The sequence below is a fragment of the Notolepis coatsorum genome, assembly GCF_963971535.1.
Source record: "Notolepis coatsorum genome assembly, chromosome: 16".
In the NCBI taxonomy this organism is placed as follows: Eukaryota; Metazoa; Chordata; class Actinopteri; order Aulopiformes; family Paralepididae; genus Notolepis; species Notolepis coatsorum.
The window spans coordinates 68,473,308-68,489,454 of NC_140180.1; the positions used below are offsets into that span (position 1 = coordinate 68,473,308).

General features: G+C 42.2%; 1 protein-coding gene across 1 annotated transcript in view; it reads right to left on the reverse strand.

Moving 5' to 3' along the window:
* macrod1 (mono-ADP ribosylhydrolase 1) overlaps nt 1–16,147 on the reverse strand; it is a 496,258-nt gene that overhangs the window by 255,490 nt on the left and 224,621 nt on the right. Inside the window, exon 4 of the mRNA XM_084332361.1 lies at nt 12,977–13,006. Coding sequence (XP_084188487.1) covers nt 12,977–13,006 — 30 coding nt within the window. The remainder of the gene's footprint in view (nt 1–12,976; nt 13,007–16,147) is intronic.

Consider the following 16,147-nt stretch of genomic DNA (forward strand, 5'->3'; position numbering starts at 1 on the left):
CACACACACACATATAGAAACGCAGAGCCACCTGAGATGTCGCCATGGTAACTGAAAAGTTGGGATGTTACTAATGGAATGGTTCACACAATGTTAAGGTATCAGTTTAGTGAAGGAAACACACAAACACACACACACACGTACATACTGTAGAAGTCGAGAGGGAGTGTGCGTGTGTGTGTGTGTGTGTTTGGAGACTGTGGGTAGAGCATTAGTAGTACAGATTTATTACAAGTATCGATTAGCCATGGACTTCCACTTACGCACGCACACACGCACACATATACACACACACACACACACACACACACACACCCGGCAAAGCACTGAGTCAACAATACACTGAAAAATGACTGTTTATTTCCCCAGCACTCCACACCCATAAATTATCAACTGCTTGCACCTGCACACACACCAACACCCCCCCCCCCCCCCACACACACACCCACACTATACACCATGAAAACACACACCAAGATCCCCCCACACACACCCACATACACTATACACCATGCAAACACCCCCCCTACATACAAACACACACACACACACGCACACACACACACACACACTATACACCATGCAAACACACCCTCAACACCTGCAAAAACAAAGACCTACCCTCTACAAAGGAAAACAATCCCATAAACACATGCCTGCAGCAGAGGTACTGTAGGGCTACACACACACACACACACACACACACACACACACACACACACACACACACACACACACACACACACACACACACACACACACACACACACACACACACACACACACACACACACACACACACACACACACACACACACACACACACACACACACACACACACACACATTTGTACACTTGATCTCAAGAAGGTGCTGAATGAGCTCAGTGGCATTTCTTCACGTCTGGTCAATGTTAGCATGGTGTTACAGTATTCAGTCAAAGATGGAAAAAATATATATATATTCTCCTTTGGTTCATTACAATTTACTCAAGCCTAGTAACAGACACAATATTTCTGACACTGGGAATACATTCATTCCCAGAGATCCATAGATGTCCCTAGATACCAAGAACATGCAAATGAACCTTGTAGAAGTGGAGCAATCTTCCATTTACTTATAGTCTAGATGGAAACATAGGTCCACCTGCATAGGGTGGATTTTTTTTCACAGTTCTTTGCTTTTTATGTCCTGAAATTTTATCAAGATGTGTTTGAATCTTAAAAATAACAATTGTACTGAATTCCTTGGGTCAAACTTGTTTGGGAAAATGTTTTAATTTGTCTCTATATGTTGTTAACTTCAAAAGTGATGCTGTTTTCTTTTTCTTCTTTTTCAGGTTTTGGTTCAGGATAGGTGTAATAAAGGGTTAAAAATAAACCCCATGGGACATTATTTTTCAACCTGTTACAATTTACTCAAGCCTAGTAACAGACACAGTATTTCTGACACTGGGAATACATTCCCTGAGATCCATAGATGTCCCTAGAATAAGATACCAAGAACATGCAAATGGGCCATATTAAAAAAAAGTATGTAAATGTGTATTCTACGTTCTTATGGAATGAATGAGATAAAAAAAATATGTATTTAAAAAAAGAATTCAATTTTTTTTAAATACATTTCGAGTACATTTTCATAACGCGATAATTTGCTGTGTAATTAATTAACACTAGCACAGCCATGGAGAAAATGTCACTGATTCACGCCGGGAACGGGTCAGATGACCCAACAGCTTATATGAGAAATATGAGAAAAATAAACAGTGTAAACTATATAATTACCTCTGAATATAAAAATAATGAGGTTTACCACAATGAAATGTAGGTTTGAGTGACAAATGCTAGATGCTCGCAAAGTGCTGTGACTTTCGTCCGTTCCAACGGCCCATTATGTGGAATAACGTTCTAATTACATTTTCCTGAAGTAATTTTGAAATTTCAGAAACCGTGCCAGATAAAACGGGTACTTTTAGGAAAAGTCATTGAGTGACAGAGCTGGAGCTCGACCGAGTGACGAGGATACATTTATTGAAAATGCCTAGGGGTCATTTGACCCCTTGTCGGCTGTGCTAGTGTTCATCTAATTAACGCGATAAACTGACAGCCCTAGTATTTTTAGGTGCATTTTCTGAAAATATGGCTAGGGCTTAAGAGGTTATGAGCTTAATTTGTGAGAAATCATTGGTGATTGCGTTCACATCGATTCTACTGACATTCTCGGATTTAAATAATAATTATAATAATAACAATAACAATAATAATAATAACAATATATACCAGAATATTTGTATCATTAATAATTGTGTTTTACATTTATAGTCATAATTCAACAAGGCATTGTGATAAATAAAATAAATAAAAGCACTACACAAACATTTCAAATGGCAGTGAATAAATAAATATGAACTAAACTCAATTGCGTGGATACAGCTATAGTAGAATGGACACATCTACATTCTGCTCAGCACATCCCATTCCTTTCATAGGCTATATATTTGCCATTTTGTATTAACACTATCAGTGCCGGCTTTGTTTACCTTTTTACCCCCTTGAATGCCATCATCCACTTCAATGTTAGTGTTAAAAACGCATAATCTATGTTTTAAATTATGGCTATGTGTCTAATCTGCCCGTCGCTTATCAATGACTTGTTTGCAGTCAACATTGTTGAAACGGATTGTTTTTTAATCGGTTCATATCCTTTTTATAGCATTTCGAAAAGCTATCGTTCTCTCGAAAATTTCCGGAAAATTGAAAGATTCCCCCATAAACGGCATTTATTGGAATATTCTCGAATACACTAGACACGTTGTCATTTGTCGGCCTATTTATGAATAGTTTTTTTTTTTTTTTTTAAACTTAAATTTTTTATTAACATTTATTTAGACAGACAGCACTTACAAAAAATAAATAATAAAAAATGAAGTATCACAATAAAAACAAAAAGAAAAAACAGTGCACATAAATATTTACATGGGTATCACATGGTTAGTTGTCTGGTTCCCCTACTGTTGTTTTCTAGGTATTTGATACAAAGGCTGATTGTGTATCTCCCTTAAACAGGCATAAACAGGTAATTCCTACTCAAAGACAATAAATGCTGACTAAGGTTTGTATGTGTGATCTGGGTCCAGAGACCCTCCTTGAGTTTCTTTCTTCCCTTCTCCTTCGTCCTTTCTTTTTTTTTCTCTTGTTTATTAACTTTCACTTTGCCTTTTGTTTCACCCATACACAAACCACATCATCCCTGAATATTTAATATCACACCGTTAACCAGACATAAATAATAAGGTATAAAAGCATTCAGCACTTGTAATATTCCAAAAACAAAATAGATAATATTAACTAAAGTACAGGTGTGTGACATGGGTTCATAGACCCTGCTTGAACATCTTTCCTCCTTTACCCTTCGCTCTCTTGTGTTGCATTTGGTTCTTCCTCTGTGATGTCGTTCTCGTTCCTTTTATAATCCTCCCACTTTCCCCATCTTTCCCCAAATTTCTCTTCCTGTAACCTCAGCATGTGTGTTATCCTTTCCATATCCTGTATTTCTTCCACTATTCCTACCCATTTTGCTATTGTCGTGGGTCTTCCTTATACCACAGTCTCGTTATTGCTTTTCTGGCCGCTATCAACATTATCTTTATTAAATATTTGTCCCCCCCTTGTATTCCCTCGTGTGTCAGGTCTCCTAAGTAAAGCACCAGTCCTGTTTGTGGTATCCCGTATCCTAATATTCTGATCATTGCTTCCCCTATCTCCTCCCAATACCCCTTCAGCTTCTGACATCCCCAGAATATGTGCGTGTGATGTGCCCCCTCCTTCCCACACATCCTCCAGCATGCTTTTTGTGTTGGTGCATATTTTCCCTTCAGCTCTGGGGTTATAAAGAATCTGATTATGTTTTTCCATCCAAATTCTTTCCATATTCTCGATCCTGTTGTTGAATGTTGTACCTCGCATATGTTCCCCCATTCCTTCCCTGTTATTTCTATCTCTAGCTCTCTCTCCCATTTCTCCCTTATGTAATCGGTCGTGTGTCCCTTGCTGGTCATTATAGCCCGGTATATTGCTGATATTACTCTTCCTTGCCCCCCTTCGTATGCCCATACTATCATCTTTATTATTCCATTCTGTTCCTCGTCTTTGGCCCCCCTTATTTCTTTGTTGTAGTAGTCTCTAACCTGTAGATACCTGAAGTGGTCCCTGTTTTCTAGTCCAAATTTCTCCTTTAATTTTTGTAGTGTCTGCATTTCTCCCTTCTCTATCATTTTGCATATTGCTGTTGCCCCCCCCCCTCTCCCACCTTCTGAATCCATGGTCTAACCTCCCTGGTTTGAATCTCTTGTCATGTGCTACCCATCTCAGGACCCCTGACTGCTTCTCCAATTTGTGTGTTTTTACTACTCTGTTCCATATGGTCAAGGTGTATTTGGTGATTGGATCTAATAGTCCCTCTTTTTCTTTAAATAGTTCCCTATCCCCCACCAGAGCTTGTACCTTGTATCCCTCCCCTTCTTTTTCAATGTCTTTCCATCTTGCCTCGTATCTGTCGTTACACCAGCACGTCACTGCTCTCAGTTGTGCTGCATAGTAATAATCTTGTAGGCTGGGTACTGCCATCCCTCCCTCTTCCTTTGGTAGTTGTAGTGTTTTATATCTGACCCGTGGTCTTCTCCCCGCCCATATGAACCTCGATATCAGTCTGTCCCACTCCCTGAATTGATTCTGTGGTATTTGTATCGGTAGTGACTGGAATAGGTACAGTAACCTTGATAGTATGTTCATTTTAATGACCTCTATTCTTGAATTGAAGTCCAAGGGCATTACTGTCCATCTCTCTAGGTCTCTCTTGATGTTCTGATTTATCTGTGTATAATTCGCCTCAAACAGTTTCTCCACCCCTCTCGTGATGTTCACCCCTAAGTATTTAATCTTGTCCATGTCCCATCTTATCCCGTACTGTTCTCTAATTTCCGTCGTTGGAGAGTAGTTCCATGCTAAGGTCTGTGTCTTTGTCACGTTTAGTTTGTATCCTGAGTAGTGACCATATTCCTTCAGTAGATCCATCAGTGCCGGGAAGCTCTTTTCTGGTTGCCTCATGTATACTATCACGTCGTCTGCAAATAAGCCTAGTTTATATTCCGTTCCCTTTATCCTTACTCCCTTGATGCCCTCGGTCTGCCTGATCAGTTGTGCCAGTGGTTCTATGAAAACGGCGAAGAGTGTCGGTGAGAGACAACATCCCTGTCTGGTAGCCCTCTCTAATCTGATTCTATCCGTCAAGCTGCCATTCACCTTAACCCTCGCTGTCGGCTCTTGATATAGCGCCTTGATCATCTTCATCGCCCTCCCGTTCAGTCCGAACCTCCTCAATGTTTTATATAAAAATGTCCAGCTCACACTGTCGAACGCTTTTTCTGCATCTAGGCTAATCAGTACCGCGCTACCCCCTTGTTTTTGTATCTCCTCTACTATGTGTAATGTCTTTCTCACGTTGTCCTGTGTCTGTCTCCCTTTAATAAATCCAGTTTGATCTTCATCTATAATGTCTGGCATAAACGTCTCAAATCTTTTTGATATTATCGATGTATACATCTTGTAATCTACGTTGAGTATGGACACAGGTCTGAAACTACTACATAATTCCCTATCCTTCCCTTCCTTCGGTATCGTGGTGATTATGGCTTCCTTCCACGAGGGGGGCATTTTCCCCTCTTCCATCGTGTGTCTGAACGCCGCCCCTAACATGTGTGCTAATTCAGTTCTAAATGTCTTGTAGAATTCCGATGGGAATCCGTCGCTCCCCGGAGACTTGTTGTTTTTAGCTCTACTAATTGCATCTTCCAGTTCTTGTTCCGTAATTATTTTATTTAACTCTTCATTCTGTTCTTTCCCTATCGATGGTAACTCTAGCTTCTCCAGATATGTTTCTATTTCCTCTTCTCCCGCTGCTTTTGGCTGTGTGTATAATTTCTCATAGTATTCTCTAAATGTCCTCTCTATTTCAGCTGGGTCCCTCAATATTTCATTAGTCTTTGTATCCCTTATTGTGTGTATCGTGTTCAACTTCTGTTGCGTTCTAATTCTCCTAGCCAACAGTCTGGTCGCTTTTGGTCCCCCTTCATAGTAAGTTTGTTTCATGAACCTCGCTTTCTTTTCTATTTCCGTCAATAATTCCCTATTTATCCTGGCCTTTACTTCTTTGATTTCTCCGAGCGTTTCCTGTTCTTTTGATATCTGGTGTCTCCCCTCTAGCTTCTTTAGCTTCCCTATCAGATTGTGATATGTCTCCGTTCTGGCCTTCTTCAGCATTGCTGTTTTTTCCATCAATTTCCCCCTTATCACTACCTTCAGTGTGTCCCATAGAATGTTCGGGTCTACCGCCCCGTTGTCATTTTCTTCCTTATATCTGGCTATCTCCTCCTTGATCTGACTCACCACCCCTTTGTTATTTAATATTCCTACATTTAGTCTCCAAATCGTGTTCCTCCGTCTCCCTTCTAGATCTACTGTCAGATATATGGCACTGTGATCCGATATGTCCGCCACTCCTATACTGCTCTCCCGTGCCCTGTAACTGTCCCCCGTCGTCATCAAAAAGTAGTCTATTCTCGCATATGTCACGTGTGGGTGTGAGTAATGTGTGTATTCCCTGTCCATGGCGTGCATCTCCCTCCAAACGTCTGTAATTCCCATTTCCGTCATCTGAATATTCATATATCTACTGATGGGCGCCCGTCCTTTTCTAGTACTCGTGGTGTCTAGGTCGTGATTCAGTACTACGTTAAAATCTCCCGTACATATCAATATCCCTTCTAGTTCCATCACTATCATGTCAAAAATTGTCTCATATAAATCCCTCTCACTCTCTGGGGGTGCATAAACATTTACTAACGTAACCATTTGGCCCTCCATTTTCCCCTTCACCAAAACAAACCTTCCCTCCTTGTCTCTTACTTCCTTGATCAATTCAAATTTGACTGTGTTTTTGATTAACGTGATTACTCCTCTCCTCGGGTTTTGTTCAAAGGAACTATAGTATGCATTTTCATATCCAAATCTCTTCAGTTTCTCATGACCCTGTGCTACCAAATGTGTCTCCTGCAGAAAAATCACATCCATCTCACTTTTTTTACATTTCAACATCACTTTGCCCCTTTTTATCGCATTATTCATTCCATTAACGTTTAACGACATTATTTTTATACCTTTAACCTTTGTCATCTTTCTTCTTCTTTCGTCTGTCAGTCCCCCCCATGTCACACTCATTCCCCCCTCCGGTTGGAGCCTCCGCTCTCTTCACCGAATACATATAATGATTAACATAAATAAAAAACATAAACTTTACATAAAGTGCTCCCAAGGCGTTCGGGGGGTCCCTGTGTCCCCCCCTGTCCCCTGCTGGTGGGTGAGGGGTAATTGCCCTCCTAGCGAGGGGCCCCCTCCTGACGGCTTGGGGGTTTGAAACCCTTGCCCCCAATCGCTCGTCATATTTGTCCAGCTTTCTTACTGTTTTTTTTTTGCTTTCGAGCTCCTGGTCAAAAAGCGCTCTGTCCTTCCTTTTGATCAAAGACCCTCTTTTCTTGTTCCCTCTCAATGTGACTCATATGTTTCATTGTCCCCCCGTGTACCCCTTATTATTTTCTTTTCCTCTCCTCTATTTTCTATGTGATGTCCATTTATCCCCTTAATCCCTCCCAACTGTGTTACTCACAGCGTGTTTCTATGTATCTGTTTCAGTATGGTCTGTGTCTCGCCTATCAAACCTAGTTATATTTCCATTTATTTCCTCCATCAGCTTGTGTATTATGTGTCCATGTATACGTTACGTTCATTTCTATATTTACATTTACATTTAGTCATTTAGCTGACGCTTTTATCCAAAGCGACTTACAAGTTCTGTGCGACAAGACAGCAAGAAGGGTATAACTCTATCAGCTGAGTAACAATGTTCATCAAAGTGTTGCGTGTTACAGTGTAGGTTAGTTTATTAGGACAAGTGCATGACATTAAGGTTAGTCGGGGTTAGTTTTTTTTTTTTTTTTTTTTTTTTTTTTTATATCATTTCAGATAATGGTTGAAGAAGTGAGTCTTTAGTCGACGGCGAAAGATTGGACGGGATTCGGCTGTCCTAACTGGGATGGGTAGTTCATTCCACCATTGTGGGGCAAGGACTGAGAATAGGCGGCTTCTCTTTGATGACCCTCCGGGAGCTTGGATAGGAGTAGATCTGAGGCGGCCAGAAGACGCAGAGCGTAGGGGTCTTGAGGGTGTGTAGTTAGAGACCATTGACCGGAGGTAGGCGGGAGCGGTTCCCTTTGCCGCACGGTATGCTAGGTCGAGGGCCTTGAAGCGGATACGTGCAGCAATGGGGAGCCAGTGCAGGTCCCTAAGAAGTGGGGTGACATGGGCTGACTTCGGTAGGTTTGAGATCAGGCGGGCCGCTGCATTTTGAATGAGTTGAAGAGGCTTGGTGGCAGTGGCCGGGAGGCCAGCTAGCAGTGCGTTGCAGTAGTCGAGGCGGGAGATGACTGTTGATTGGACGAGGAGTTGGGTGGCTTCTTTTGTCAGGAAGGGGCGTATCCTTCTGACGTTGCTCAGGAGGAATCTGCAGGTTCTGGTTGTCGCTGCGATGTGAGCAGAGAAGTTCAACTGGTCGTCGAGGACAACACCAAGGTTCTTGGCGGTCGGCGACGCGGTCACAGCTGCATTCTCGACTGTGATGGAGAGGTCGGTCAGGGGGGAGGATTTGGCCGGCAGGTGGAGCAATTCTGTTTTGCTTAGGTTCAGTTTGAGGTGGTTGGTCGTCATCCAGGCGGAGATGTCGGACAGACAGGCCGAGATCCGCTCAGAGATCAGAGATGCCTCTACCTGGGAATGTGTGCTTATGCATATGTTATTTCAGTTTCTATACTTTGTCTCTATTTGAATAGTTTTTTCAATCTCTTGTGCGTGTACTCATCCGTTCGTCTCCTCCCGCCTCCTCTCCGCCTGGCCTCCTCATCCGTCTCCGTCCTCGCTCCGTCACGTTTCACCTCTGCCTTCTCCTCTCTCCTCCCTCCGGTTTCGGTCTTCCACTCTGATCCATCTGCGGGCTCCTTCCAATCTCTGCTGTAGGCTCTGCGTCTGTTCCTCCCGCATCCTTCCTTCTCCGTCCTCCGCCATCCTCATCCCTCGCCGTCTCATCTCTCGCTCCGCTTCTCGTGCCGTCGCGTACATCGCCGTTCCTTCCTCCCAGTGAATCCTTAGCGAGGTCATGGGTGACTGGAATCTCATTCCGTTTTCTTTCAGGGTTTTCTTCAGTCCCGCGTAGGACCTGCGTGTTATCGCTACCGCTGTCGAGTAGTCGTGATCAAATGATAGTCTTTTCCCTTCGATTTCAATCTTCTTGGTCCACGCGGTTCTGAGTACCAATTCCTTAACCTCGAATCTCAGAAAGTTAATAATCACCGCCCTCGGAGGTCTGTCCGGTTGTGGTCTCGGAGCCAACGCCCTGTGGGCCCTCTGTATCTCCATTTTTTCCAGTCCCGTTTCCTTCATTTGTTCTTTGATACGTTTTTCCACATATAGGGTCACCGATTCCCCTTCGACTCCTTCTTTCAGTCCCCATATTCTGATGTTATTTCTCCGTGACCTCCCCTCCATGTCCGACATCTTTGTCTCCATCTGTTCTTGTTTCTGAATCACACATGTTAATACCTCGTGTATCTCCGTGTTCCATTCCTCCGTGTGAGCCGTCCTAGTCTGTAACTCGGTCACGTTTCTGTTCTGTTCCGCCATCTTCTCCTCCACCCTTTTGATTTCTGTATTCATTTCACCTCTGAAGTCCTCCTGTTCCTTCCTCAATTCCTCCCGTAGCTTCCCAATATCATTCCTTATCGTGTCCGTGTTCAGTTTTATCGCCGCTGTTATGTTCTCCAGTATCCCGGCCTGCATGTTCACGGCCCATCCTGGCATTACCGTGTCTGCCTCAGCGGTACCTCCCCCTTCTTTCGTCTGGCTTTTCTCGGCTTCGCTCCGGGGATTCTGTTTCTTCGGATTCTCTCCTTCTCGTATGTTCTCCATTTCTATTTCCTTCACAATCGTTGTCTCTTCCTTACTTCTCGTGAGCATTTTCCTTTTTAATTACTTTTCGGGTCTTTTTTTATCCGTTTTTTCACTCATTTGACCAGGAGCTCTTTCGCACGTGTGTTACCCGTCTGCTCTCATACCGGAAGTCTTTATGAATAGTTTTCAAATAAACGCTAGATTATCGATAGTATATGTGTACTTATGCACGCTATAGAAGCGGGCTGAAAAATCTATTCTCTCATTTCCTCAACATCACACACACACACACACACACATACACGCCACATGCTGATATCTCAGTGAATACAGCTCTGATTATCCTAAAACTGGTAACGTAGACTCCTTACCTTAGATCAGATGTTCTCCAAAAAGATTATTCCAATTCCTGATCGCCATTCCAAATATCGATCGCGTTTATTGATTGATTATTGGCTGCTGTAAATATATATTCCACGCTGCTTTCCATCTCGCGATCAATTCCATGTTCATCAGACGGCTCGCCAGCATAATGGAGCCAGTTGGCTCCACCTCTACAGATCCAGCAGTATAATCCAATGGGCTGCAGTTACACAGGGATAGACGATGGGGGGCGGTATTGTCCCATCTGAGCTCCTAGAGGGTCTGCTGTACCAACGGGAGACTCGTTGATGAAATATGAATTCAGATCGCTAATAAAAAAATCAAACGACAATACACATCGTTGGCACTCAACGGGGGGCATGATAAGACGACAATACACGTCGTCGGCACTCAAAGTGTTAATAGTCCATTAACCGCCTTGTATATATATATATATATATATATATATATATATATATATATATATATATATATATATTTTTTTTTTTTTTTTTTTTTTTATTGTTTGCCTTGCTTAGTGTGCACATTGTATTTGTCACATGCACCATCATACCAGTAAGGTGAGCAGTGGAATATTTTCCCACTGGCTCTTACAATGTGCACACTAAGCAAGGCAAACAATAAAAAAAAAATATATATATATATATATATATTTTTTTTTTGCCTTGCTTAGTGTGCACATTGTAAGAGCCAGTGGGAAAATATTCCACTGCTCACCTTACTGGTATGATGGTGCATGTGACAAATACAACCTTGAATATGCACTTGGACTTAAACATCAATCATGTAAATTGAACCATGCCATCCAATAATCAGTGATCAATCGCGCAATTTAAAAGGGCCAAGTCTGCACCCTAGGCTTACACACACATCTACTGCTGCTGGAAGATATCGCTGATCATGTGCTGAGGAGGGAGCGGAGAGCAATGAGTACCTAGTGGGACGCACCTCAGACAACCCTGACCCGCTGTTCCTCCTTACAACATGTTTTACTCCTTACAACAGTTAGGTCTGTGTTTACTGGCTGGTGAACCATGTATATACCATACATATATATATATATATATATATATATATATATATATATATATATATATATATATATATATATATATATATATATATACGGTAATGGTATACATATCCACATCTGTCTGCAAAAAGGGAGGACAACAAATACTTATTCCTGCTGCTTTTAAGATACCAAAGTAGACAGGGCCAAAACCATTGTCTATGTTTATTGTTATGTTTACTGCTTAACTCATTGACTGCCAGCTATTAGTCGGGGCCCGTCGTAGCAATGCTTTAAAAGATAGGAGTGCGTCACCTTGTTTGTAGAGCTATAACTATATTCTATATTATAGCTATGGATACAATACTATGGCCCATTTGCCATCATCTATCTATCGTTCAATATGTGAAAAAGAATAAATGTTTCCATCCATACGTTACCGTGTTATACCGTGGTGAATATAAGTATGGTTATAGCGTGGTCTGGGGTAATTCCCGAAAGGTTGGGTAATAGCCTTATACGTCAATTCTACTATAAACGTTGCCGTTTCTTGCCTGTACATGCTACTATTCCCAAATCAGATCTATATCATAGGTATTATGTTTCATCATGAATGCATGAAAGGAAGGGGGGTAGTTTTTTTATGCTTTGATCGTCACCAATGGCGATCAGGTTGAAGACATGGTTGGATCAACGCAGGATTGATATCATATAGCCCTTACCTTCACTTTAGGATGTATCCCAAAAAGAATATTGGTGTTGATCGTGTCGCCAACATAATCTACCACACATCATGCATCGGGAGCATCTGACGCTTCTCAATCCGATCGTTATAACCGCTCCATTCGCCCAACAAAGAAAAGTGAGCCCGGTGACATTTGACCGTTGCACAGGCCAAGATACAAGGTTTCAAAGGGTGCTCGATACCGCCGTCTAGCTGGATGCGGCCGGTATTGCACTTTGGCGATCTCAGACTCATTCCCTATGGTAACACCAAGGTCCCTGGATGATTAATGAATAAAAATATTGAATAAAAGAATAAACAACCAGAACCCCGAGATATTTCGGGTCTGGCAGCCAACGCATGTCGAGTTAACCCGACTTATCTCGGGTTTGGCAATTAATGAGTTAATACACTGCAGGGCCAAGCTGTACAAACTATCTTAGGGGGGACTATACCACACTAAGTGGTACTTGCACAACTGTAAACCTGCTTTTTTCCTCTTGTACTGAACTCATAACGAGCCGTGACCCCAAAACCAAGGTACGTACCGAACCGTGGCTTCAATGTACCATTACACCCCACGTACTATACACCCAAGATGTCCTGTCAAGAGTCGTTCTCACAAGAAACAAACAAAGTACTGTACACAGACAAACACACACACACTTACAATGCTAATTATTAAATTAATAAAACACAGTCTGCAAGCAAGGCCAAGCTACCAGACAGCTGAAATAGAACACACACACAAAAGGAGGAAAAGCAGAGGAGGAACAGACGAGTGGAAGGCAGGATGTGACTTACCTCCTCCTCCCCCCAGCAAGGTCTTGTTGGCTGAAAGAAAAGAGAGAGAGAAGATGTGAAAAATAAATCTCCCTTTAAAACATCACAACTTACGCGAGAAGATGTCATGGAGTCCACGGCACCTATTCAACCCAAGGTTGACTCTCTCTATTCCTCTCTAATGAATATGTTCCATTCTTTCAGAGAAAAGAGAGAGGTCTTGCAGGCAAAATATATCATCAGGGCAAGGTCTCCTCAGTGGGACAAGAGAGTCGGAAGCAACTTGAATGAATAGAGTATATATGTTTTCTTGTGCTCAATCTCAACATTTGATCCTCGCAGCATAAAAAGCCATGACTGATCCTCTGGTGCACAATACAACTCAGGACTAGAGCTGACTTGAATGCTTTGATGCTTCCATTGCTGCTATGGTAATGGTCAAGACAGGACTGGAGGTGTTTGGATGTTTGCATTATGTTTCCATGACCTGCAAGATTGCCAATGGCCCTCAACAACCTCTTGAAACTCGGATATTATGTGACAGCTGCGGTTAACATTTTTATTATGGTAGAGATGTCACCATTAAGAGTCATAATAGCGTAATAAAAACCCAATACTGTATGTCTAGACCCACCTCTGTTACAACTATCCATATTAGCAATCGAGAACAAGCAACGGTCTTCCGCTCACACAGTAGGTAGTGCTTTATTGCACAGGGTTTCTGCATAGCTGAACGATATGAATTGTTGTTCATCACTAGAGTAAGTCACAGGGTGCCTATTTAAATGGTCTTATAATAGAACGTATGCTTAGCAGTAGGCTATAAAAAAATTAATGCAGGTTATAAAGTTCATATTGTTCATTCCCTAAGAAACAAATGGATCTTACTGGGACATTTCACCTAGGAAGCACAGAAGTAACATTCTAAGATATAATATAGCCGCAAGTGGCAATCAATGGGTTTCAAGACAATATTGATCATATAGGATCGCAAAATAAGTTCACGCACACAGTTGAGCAGTGTTATGAAATATGTCCTGCAAGTTTTGTAATGTTTGGATAAGAAAATGTTGAAATATAATCTGATTTGTGTTATTCCACGCAAATTTTTTGTACATTTGTAGTGCTCCCTAGTGTTCAATGTTTCGGGTTTATTGATTGATTGATTGAAAATTGTATTAACAGATTGCAGAATGGGTACAATACAGTACAGCTCAATACACACAATTGTTAAGGGGATGCAGACTAGAGAAAGACTTTCATCTTGTTTAGATCAGGGTCCCCAATTTTCACTTCATCATAACATATATGACATACATGACATACAGATAGCCAGTACTGCTACATCTATACATTTATGACATACCAGATTTACAAATACAGTACTAAAAAAGAGAGTATATACATTTGACGAAGAAACTGTACATTGGAGGAGGTTGGGTAGGTGGGGTGGAGGGGTGGGTTGGGTTGGGTAGGTGGGGTGGGGAAACTGTACATTGGCGGTGGTTGGTTGGGTGGGGGGGTGGGTAGGCAGGGTGGGGTAACTGTAGATTGGATTATTCACGAAACCTTACTTGGTCCCAAGAAGAGGGTCTCATGTATTATTGGGTTAGACATTTACTGTACATTGGAGGGGGTTGGGTTAGGACAGTTACAGGGGCCAGTTTCGAATTGCAGTCTCCCGTAGGTGCTCTTTGAGAGTGGTTTTGGGTAGTGATTCACATTCCTTTACCGCTGTGGGTAGGGCGTTCCACATTGATGTGGCATAGTTGCGAAACATGTTTTGTCCCTTGTTTGAGCCGAATCTGGGTTTCACATGATTTGTGGAGCTCCCTCTGGTGTTGTGGTGGTGGTATTCACTGACCTTTGGGAAGTAATTTGACATGTACATGGGTACCTTAGTTGTGTAGTGTATCTTGTAGACCAGGCCCATTGCAAATTGCTGTACTCGGTCGTCTACTCTAAGCCATCCTAGGTTTTTAAAGTGGGCAGGGGTGAGGTGGGTTCTAGGAGTAAGGTCAAGCAGTAGTCTGACCAGTTTGTTTTGTGATGTTTGTAATTTTGTTTTTAGCGCCTTTGAGGTGCTTTGGTACCATGAGGTGCAAGCATAGTCGTAGTACCCTTGAATGAGTGCTCCTGCCAGAGTCTTCAGGGTATTCTTGTTAGCAGAGAGGAGATCCGGTACAAGAATCTAGTTCGTTGGTTGACTTTCTTTATTACATTGGATGCCATTTTGTCACAGGAAAGATTTGCCTCTAGGATGGAACCTACTGTAGGTATGTAATTTCATCTTTCCTATCATTACAATCATGTAATAATCACTTAACCCACATGCTATCACCCCTTTGTTGGAGATCATGGACTTGTCAGAGGTCAGAATTAGATCAATGGTAGTTTGTGTTGAATCACATACTCTTGTGGGTTGGGTGATTAGCTGGCTGAAACCATGCAGATCACAAAACCTACCGAAGGCCTTGAAGACGGGTGCTTCTTTACGTAGGATATCCGTGTTCCAGTCCCCGATAAGAATCTTTTCTACACCTCCACCCCAGCTAAACACCCATCCAGTGTGTCATAGAAACCACTCTGGTCTGCTCTGGTGGTCTATAGAGTGTGCCTACTAGTATGGATTTCGCCCTTTCAAATAAGATTTCAACCCAAACAGTTTCAATTTAATCATGGTTAAGGTCAGTACGGTTGATGAATTTGGTGTCTTTATGAATATACATGCAGACACCACCTCCATACTGGTTCCTATCCGTCCTGACAATTGAATAGTTTTCGATTTCAATCTCTGGGTTCATAACAGATGTATCAAGTTTTGTTTCAGAGAAGCATAGCATATCTGTATCACCCTTTATGTTTTGGTCTCAGGCTGTTTATGTTTAGATGGAAAATGTTTAGACCATTTGCTTTTGTTATTGTGTTGATGTCTTCAGGTTTGAGGTATTGTTGTCCGTCTGTGTCTGGTGCTGCTGTGGGGGGGGGTGGCTTTGTTGATGTCGTCTTGTGGTCCGTGTGTGGGGAGGGGGGTCCTTTGTCCTGTGTCTTCTCTGGCGGCAACCTAGCAGGCGATTTGACCGTGGGGTTGTCGGTTAGATTTCCGTTTTGTGCCGTGTTTGGCACCGGTGTTGAAACCTCCGGTTCTTTCCGTCTCGTTCTGGTCACTCAAGCGTTACGTTGTAGATGCGT